This window comes from Arachis hypogaea, chromosome 20 (assembly GCF_003086295.3).
Source record: "Arachis hypogaea cultivar Tifrunner chromosome 20, arahy.Tifrunner.gnm2.J5K5, whole genome shotgun sequence".
NCBI lineage: Eukaryota > Viridiplantae > Streptophyta > Magnoliopsida > Fabales > Fabaceae > Arachis > Arachis hypogaea.
Genome location: NC_092055.1, coordinates 13,734,385 through 13,743,639, shown reverse-complemented (window position 1 = coordinate 13,743,639; position 9,255 = coordinate 13,734,385). Strand labels below are relative to the sequence as shown.

Sequence of the window (9,255 nt, the reverse complement as noted above, 5' to 3'; positions counted from 1 at the left end):
TTGGGTTGAGAGATGTGGAGTAGGGAGGAGGCTGAGGTAAACAGTGGAGAGGAGGGTAAAGAGGAAAGATGATGATAAAGGGTATTTTAATCTAAAATTAAAAAAAAAAGAGATATTTTATAACGTTTTGTAACGTTAAAGATGATTTTAATAATAAAAAAAAGTTAGGGACGAATTTGATTTTTACTCCAGACCTTAAGAACGAAAAAAGTACTTAGTCTTCTTTTATAAGTGGCAAAAAATTTTTTGTATTTAATCAACAATTTATCTATTTAATCCGAATATTGGTAAGATATTTGAATAACTATTTAAAAAATATACACAAAAATCGGAGTAAATTTTTATCTGTAGAATATTTTTTATTTTTTAAAACAACTTTATCATTTACAATAATTCTTTTAAAAAATTCACTTATCATAAAATTATTAATTTTAAGAATAAAAAGAATTTTTTTTTCAAATAATGCCCATAAAAATTTGCATGAAAATATAATTTTTAAAATTTTTTTTAGAATATAAATTTAATATCTAACTATTTTTATTACGTTTTTAAATTTTTTAAATACTTATTTATTGTTCATATTTTTTGAGATTATAACCCGCAACCTCTTAGTTCATCTTTTTAGAATCTAGATTATTTATATCAGCGGCCACATAAATCTATTTACGGTAGTTTTGGTAATTTATTATTTTAATGTAAACACAGTATCAAAATTATAGTTTAGCCTTAAAGATAATAAAGTGAAGGGTGTTTAGAATATATGTATTATGAGTATGCTAGAGAGATAATAACAAAAAATTATTTCATTTCATTTAATTTATATTTATAATATATATAATATTTATCATTAGGTGTTTATTACATTTAAAATTATTAATCAAAAAATAAAAATAAATACATTAAAAAAATAAAGAATAGGTTATAACGCCTTATAATTCCCCCCATTACAACTCCCAAACATTACACTATTTGTAGTTACTTTTTTTCAAAACACCAAATCAACACATTCTGGTTGTTAATATTATATTTCTTCTTAAGTTCAACAAATGAAAATATTAAAAAAATAATTTCCATTTTTTTAATTGCAATAATAAAACATCGAATATTATATTATAATAAATAATTTCTTTTAGAAACTAAATATGTAAATTGATACATAAATAATTTAAAAAATGGTTTCTTTTAGAATATGACATATCATTTGCCTAACCATGGTTACCTTCTTAACCAAATATGCTTAACCTCCACCACCACTTTCCAAACTCTATATAAACCTACAATGGATCTTCACTAATTCCAAACACTCCGTTCTCATCTTCACTAAGTACTCTTTCCCCCGATTCTCATCCTTTACCCTTTTTTTTTCTTCCCCAAGCAAAACATGAAGTACTTGCCATCATTGTGCTCATTTTCACTTATCTCCATATTTCTAGCACTTCTTTCTCTTGGAACAAACTCACCATTTGAAAGCATCTTCTCTTCTTCTTTCTCTTTATGGTCACTTCTTACTCTCTTTCTCACCACAGCCTTTCCTCTTCTTGCTATCTCCCTTAACTATTGGCTTGTCCCAGGAGGCTTTGCATGGAGAAACTACCAAAAACTTTACAAGGACTATGAAAAAATCCATGGTCCTATGGGCTGGCCCATACTGGGGACTTTGCCCTACATGGGCTCCCTAGCCCATAGGAAACTCGCTGCCATGGCCGTTTCGCTAAATGCGAAAAGACTCATGGCAGTGAGTTTAGGGTCCCAACCTGTTATCATAAGCAGTCACCCTGACACCGCAAGACAAATTCTATGTGGTTCTAGTTTTTCAGATCGTCCAGTCAAACAGTCAGCAAGGTTGCTAATGTTTGAGCGTGCCATAGGGTTTGCACCCTATGGCACGTACTGGCACCACCTTCGCAAGGTAGCGGCCACGCACATGTTCTCTCCACGAAGTATTTCCGGCCTAGAGAGTCTCAGGCAAGAAGTGGCCGATGGAATGGTGGAGAGAACGTGGAAGGAGATGGAAGAGAAAGGGGTGGTAGAAGTTAGGGGAATATTACAAGAAGGATCTCTTAACAATGTTTTGGAGAGTGTGTTTGGTAGTAATAATAATTCTATGAGTTCAAAAACAAGAGAGGTTTTGGATGAAATGGTTAAAGAAGGGTATGAGTTGATTTCCATGTTCAACTGGGAAGATTATTTCCCTTTTAAGTTCTTAGACTTCTATGGAGTGAAAAGAAGGTGTCAAAAATTGGCGGCTAAGGTCAACACTGTGGTGGGTCAAATTGTTGAAAACAGAAAAAAATCTGAGGATTTTGTTGGACAGAGTGATTTTCTTAGCGCTTTGCTTTCTTTGCCCAAAGAAGAAAGGTTTAGTGATTCAGATATGGTGGCTATTTTGTGGGTATGTGCTCTTTTCTCTCTTCTCTCACTCTCTCTTTTCAGCCACTTACACCAAATATATATAGATATATCACACGTTGCATTAAGCACTTAAATTAAATAATATATTCAAAGATTGAGAGAAATAATGCATTATTCAATAGGGAAAAAGTATTCCAAGCTTAATGTGAGCTCACTAGTCACTAGTGTTTATTGACATACACCTCACTATAATCAATCAGGCATGCCGCTTTTAATATATATTCTATGGATAAATTCATGGAAACAATTAAACAAAGCAGCCAATAATCCGTTTTTTAATCTCTTCTATTATGCCTACAAGTTTATCTGTTTGAGACAAATATAAAAGGAAAAGTCTAGGGACTAACAATTTTTGTGTTTTGTGATCAGCATTTAACCATCAAAATAAAAGTGAGTAATCTTCCACCATTAGATATAATTTTACACCATTAAAAACACTATTGTAGCCAATTGATGGTTATAAAACACCAAAATTACTGCCCCTAGCATTTCTCAAATATAAAAGGTAGGACTCACCTTTTCATTTTTCACCTTAAGCAAATTCGACACAAATGTTTTTGACACCAAAAAATTCTCCTTTTGCAGTTCTTTTGACTAATTTTTACTGTTTCCAAGTATTATATATTCTAAATAAAAATATTATTTATATATTAAAATTAATTATTAAATATTTATATATAAATATATATATTATTTAATTTATTTTTAATGTGTATTTTATATTTTAATATATATTTTATATTAATATTTGATTTGTGCAGGAAATGATATTCCGGGGAACAGATACAGTTGCTATACTCCTTGAATGGACCATGGCTAGGCTGGTGTTACACCCAGACATACAAACCAAAGCCCGCCGGGAGATCGACGATTGCGTGGGCCCGAACGGTCACGTGCAGGACACGGACATCCCAAATCTCCCTTACCTCCAAGCCATAGTGAAGGAGGTTCTCCGAATGCATCCACCAGGTCCATTGCTCTCATGGGCCCGGCTTGCAATCCATGATGTCCAGATAGACAAAGTTTTAGTGCCACGTGGCACAACTGCAATGGTCAACATGTGGGCAATAGCACATGACTCATCTGTATGGGAAGATCCATGGGATTTTAACCCCGAAAGATTCATGAAGGAAGATGTGTCCGTCATGGGATCGGACATGAGGCTCGCACCCTTCGGTGCTGGCCGAAGGGTGTGCCCCGGTAAGGCACTGGGCTTGGCAACGGTTCATCTCTGGCTTGCTAAACTTCTCCACCATTACATATGGGTTCCGGTGCAGCCTGTGGATCTTTCAGAATGCCTCAAGCTCTCTAATGAGATGAAAAACCCTTTAAGGTGCCAAGTGATTTGCAGATAGAATAACGCCGTAATAATTTATTGAACTCGTAACGGTGCAAAATGTGCAATAGTGTGAAATATATTATATAGTAAATGTAATAAGTACATTATTGCACTATAGTTGAGTTCAAGGCATGCAATATATACGCAATGAAACTTTGTAGTAAAGTAAAGAAGAGATAGACTATATATCTCGCTATCTCTAAGAATGTGAAAAATGGAAACTGCAGCTTATTGTAAAATGAAGTTCTATTAGTTTATTGCTTTATGGTGTGCTTTTTTCTCCGTTTCTTTATTTTCAAATAGATTCGTATGTTCGTCATTTTGTTTGGTTTATTAATTATTAATAAGGACGACATCCTGAATTGAAGAATGGGATATCTCTAAATATATATACAATCTAATAAACTCGTGTTATTATTGGATTAGATTGATATAAATTAACTTTCTCGAAATTAAATTTCTGTAAAATAAGAACAATAATAAAAGATATCCCTGCACAGAGATAGAAATTAAAATCACATATTGTAAAAATAATAATTATTATGATGAATCTTCAAAGTACGTAAAAAGTTGTAAACATATATATATTGGATGGTTCAATATACTAGTATGGCTATGGCTATCATCGTAGTAATTATTACGGTGGTTATATAACTTTTATAATATTATTTAAAAATGCTCTTAAAATTAAGATAATACTTTTTTTTATTACTTAGAAATTAATATTTTTTATTTGAAAAATAAAAAATATTGTTAAATAGTAAAATTGCATAACTATATATTTTAAAATATTTGGTAACATTTTACATAACTATATGTTTGGTTGCTCGAGTGTTTGGTGGATCGGTGAGGTAAATAACGGAACAAGGGAATGAGAAGATCTGGACTTGGACATGAGTTGTTGGAGCAACGTGTTTGGTCTATTTGTCGGCGGGTGGAGCCACCTGCAAGAACACTCCAATACTAAAGTTAGAATCCATACGAATAAATGGTCAATTACAGTTATAAGAGTGACGTACCTCTCAAAAAGAGTAAGTCTTTTTCCATTTATACTATGTACTCGGATAGAGTATGACTAGGCACACCTTCTTAAAAACTTTTGCTAACTGTCCAAATTCTTTCTACAAAACGTGAAGTGTCGCGTGGGTCGCCGTGGGTCGCCGTGGTTCGGGTTGATGGCCCGTAACCGAACTCAGAGTTCTTAATGGACTAACCAGAACACTATATATTACTGATTGTTCTAACTATCTATTGTTATATAACTATATATTTTAGCTATATATTACCAAATTACATATCTATCATAACCACTATATAATAATAATAATTATCACACACTCCACCATTTATAATGGAAAAATATCCTCTAAAATAGAAAAAATTTATAAAAGAATAAAATAAAAAATTAATCACCATTAAATTTATAACTTTTATTATCTTTGGGTCTTATTATTTTTAATTTAAAAATGACTAAACTTTTACTTTTTTACTTGATGAATTTTTTTATTTATTTTAAAAGATCTTGAACTCTTAGAATATGAGTAATAATTAAAAATTCTAATTCATCCTCTTAAGTATGCTCTTAATACCGAGTGAAAATTCAAATATATATGATATATTTTGAAAATACCATAAAAATAAAAAATTTAAAAAAATATATTTAAAAATGATAAAGATAATTAAGAGGATGATTTTTTTGTTTTTAATTATATTACGTGTAATGTTTGGGAGCCATAATTTGAAAATCATAGGGGATAGGGGACACACAATACTAAGTTACTAACTCTATTGTAAGTATCTAATCCGGTCGATGTGGTTGACAATTTGATTTGTACCAGGCCCACAGATAAGGTCGAGCCTGGATTTAGGGTAATATTTATTCTACTTGCTACATACATCTTTAATATAAATAAGAGAAAGGTTAAAAGGTTAACAGAATTTATTGTTTTTTGTCATCAGTTACTCATTAATATTTAAAAATATGGGATAAAGTATATTATTAAATTACTAAACTAAAGGAATTAAATTAAAGAGATTAAATTTATGGTTAAGTGATGGTAAAAATAATCAATTTTTATGACCCTCTAGTATTTTTCTATATTATAATATATTACTTGATTTGATAATGTTTCTAAAGAGTAATATGTATTATTTTTGTTCTCAATATTTTTGTTCTATTTAAATTTTTGATATTTCAAAATCATCTCAATGTTGTCTTATCATTAATTCTGTTAATTGATTACTAACGATGAGACAATATTACTTGAGACGATTTTAAAATGTTAGAAATTTAAATAAGACTATTTAAACATTAGGATAACTTTGAAATTTATCCTAAATATTAAGAACAAAAACAATACTTTACTTTTTATTTTATATTTTTAATTATTACTAAAATAAATAGATAATTTTAAATATAATAAATATATAATTATAAATATTACATATATAAAATGATAAACATTAAATTAAAAAAATAAGGGTGAAACACATAAACAAAACAAATGAAAGCCAATATTACATGGATATCCTAAATGCAATAACATTATATGGATGTCTCGTTTTTTACAATGTATTTATGTAAATTGAAGCTATCTAATTCGATTTACTATATGTTTATGTAAATCGAATGCATTTGATTCGATTTAGCTAGTGACGGATGTTCAAGACCTAAATCAACACTACTTGCTTCAATTTACTACGTTTTAAGAACCTAAGTAAATCGACTCTATCAAATTCGATTTACTAATATACTGATGCAGTGATATAAATCGAACTCATCTAATTCGATTTATTATGAGATACAAGCTATATAAGTACAATTAGAACGTTGGGAGAGTGGGACTTACAACAGCTAGTGAAGATAGTTTAGTTCTTGTACACTACAGAGAAACGATTAAGAAAAAAACGTGAGAGAGAATAAAATTTATGGATAAGGATCCGTTAAGTGTCTTTATCAAATCTTCTACGAGTTTTGTTGAGTTTTATATTACTATAATCCAAAAATTGGGACTGCATAGCATAAAACGGATAGAGAAGTTATTTTATAGAATTTTGATTTCTGTTGTACGAGATGATATAAAATACGACTCATGTGGGATAGACAGTAACAAAAATTTTTAAGTTTTATTTCACTATCATCGTCAGTTTTCCGAGATGAGGACCCATGAGCTATTGGCCAAACTTGAAGATGTGGTATATAGTTAAGGAAGATCAAACTAGAATTTTTAACCTTTAGCAATGCCAGGAGCTTCTAATTTAATGCCTATTGGTGCCTTTTCATCTGTGCCTAGCATTGCACTTGAGGCAGTTTTGGTGACATCTCGGTCCTTCGCAGTTGATTTAAACCGCAATGACGATGGACAAATAGGTGATAATCGACCTTTCAGTCAGCTTGCTATTGCGATGACCGTTACTCTTGTTATGATTTTGGTTTCCAGGGAGGGTGGAGAACCAGCTGGTGTAGAAGATGTACTGCAAGATGATGATGATGATGATGTGGAGCCCACCACAATTGATGATGATATCGATGATGATCTAGGGAGGAGTATTCTAGTTGGGAGTGGTAGAGCATCAAGTTCGAAAACTTAGCAATACCCCCCGCACTTTTCGACTTTAAACTTGGAAGCCATGGCACAGCAGGGGTTACCAGATATAGCATCTGGATTTGGAGTCAGAGATACACAAGATACAAGAAGTCTAGTAGAGTTCCAAGTTGGTCAACAGTTTCAGGATAAAGAGAAAGTTGTCTTCAGCGTGAAGACTTATAGCATCCGTCGTTGGATTGAGTACAGAGTATTGGAATCTGATCACGTCAAGTATCATGGAAAGTGCAAGGAGTTTGGAAACGGTTGTACATGGTTGATTCGGATCACTCTTTTCTAGTGAAAGAATATTTGAGAGATAAGAAGGTATAATGGACCTCATACATGTCTGGCCACATCAATATCTAATGATCACTGGATGCTTGATTATCATGTTATTTCTGCTTTCATACTACCTACGATAAGAGTTGATGCGACAGTGTCGATCAAGGTACTTCAAAATGCAACAGATGCACATTTCGAATTTAGACCGACTTATCAGAGGGTTTGTTTGGCTAAGCAGAAGGCTGTTGTGTAGATTTATAGGGATTGGGAAGAGTCATACAATGAGTTACCACGATGGGTATTAGGTGTGCAGATGACGACGCCTGACAGTGTTGCAGTGTTGAAGATGAGCCTTATGCAAGTTGGTGGGATACTCGATGAGTCATCAGCTTATTTTCATTGGCTTTTTTGGACCTTCCCACCGTATATCGAGGCCTATTTTAGGCATAAGCCGTTGATTAGTATTGACAGGACCCACTTGTACGGATATGAGGGATACATTAATGGTTATGATTGCTCAATACGGGAATTCTAACATCATTCACATTACTTTCACACTTGTAGAAGGTGAAAATGCAGAATCGTGGTCATTTTTCTTGTCTCACCTTCGACAGCACGTAACGCCTCATCCAGGTATTCTAATCATATCGGATAGGCACAATGAAATCAAGGCTGCATTGGAGGCTCCTGACGGTGAATGGCTTCCGCCTAGTGCCTATTGGATATACTGTATCTGACACATGGCAACAAATTTCGCCTTGAGTTTTAAGGACAAGGATGCAAGGTGGTTTTTAGTGAACGTTGCTTACGCCAAGATTGAGGTCGAGTTTGACTATTAGTTTGACATTCTCCGATTCGAAGATCCTGCAATATGTGACTAGGCTAATAGGAATGAGTATGAGAAGTAGACTTAGCACCGGGACGGAAGTCGGAGGTCGGGTATATGACTACTAACATCCCCGAGTATGTAAACTCCATCTTAAAAGGCATAAAGAACCTTTCAATTTGTTTGTTGGTGAAGTCCACTTATAGGTGGTTTGCCGAGCTCTTTGTTCATAAGGAAAGAGAGGCAAAGGCACAATTAGAAACTGGACAGCAGTTTAGTCAGCATCTGATGAAGGCAATAAAGGCTAATTTTTCGCTCAACACGACACATGTCTGGAACATCAGGCGACTAATCCATATCAAGAACTTGTCCTAGACCTCTCTGCATCGCCTCGGTCGGGATTGCAACTGCTCTGGGGTCAACGTGGAAAAGCTCCAGCGATAAGAATCTCCTGCCATGCTCATGCCACCACTCCAAGTACGCCCATGACGGTCTTGGGTTTGGAACGACATCAAATCGTAGCACATGTTGGGCCCTGTTGGTCAAATGTATGTGCCAACTCAGTAACAATGGGAAACCACCGATATCCGCCTTTGCCATCCTTCGACATCAAGAAATTAATGTCGAGTGCGGCACGAGGTCAGTGCTATACTCCACCAAGTTGTGATGTCATTCTATGACAGCAAAATAGATTAATGCTGTCACAGCCTCCATAACGCCATATGATGGGGCTCTAGTATCTTGAGATGCACTACCTGAATGACCTTCGGTGAGCTATAAGGCATCTACGTGAATTATTAAAGAGAAAT

At 33.5% G+C, this 9,255-nt stretch overlaps 1 protein-coding gene across 1 annotated transcript; it reads left to right on the top strand.

Annotated features, from left to right (window-relative positions):
• Positions 1-1,285: 1,285 nt before the first annotated feature.
• LOC112784874 (cytochrome P450 78A5) lies at positions 1,286-4,014 on the top strand. The gene is made up of 2 exons (XM_025828209.2): positions 1,286-2,392; positions 3,174-4,014. The coding sequence occupies exons 1-2, from the start codon at positions 1,382-1,384 to the stop codon at positions 3,765-3,767; spliced, it is 1,605 nt and encodes a 534-aa protein (XP_025683994.1). The 5' UTR covers positions 1,286-1,381; the 3' UTR covers positions 3,768-4,014.
• The last annotated feature ends 5,241 nt before the right edge of the window (positions 4,015-9,255 follow it).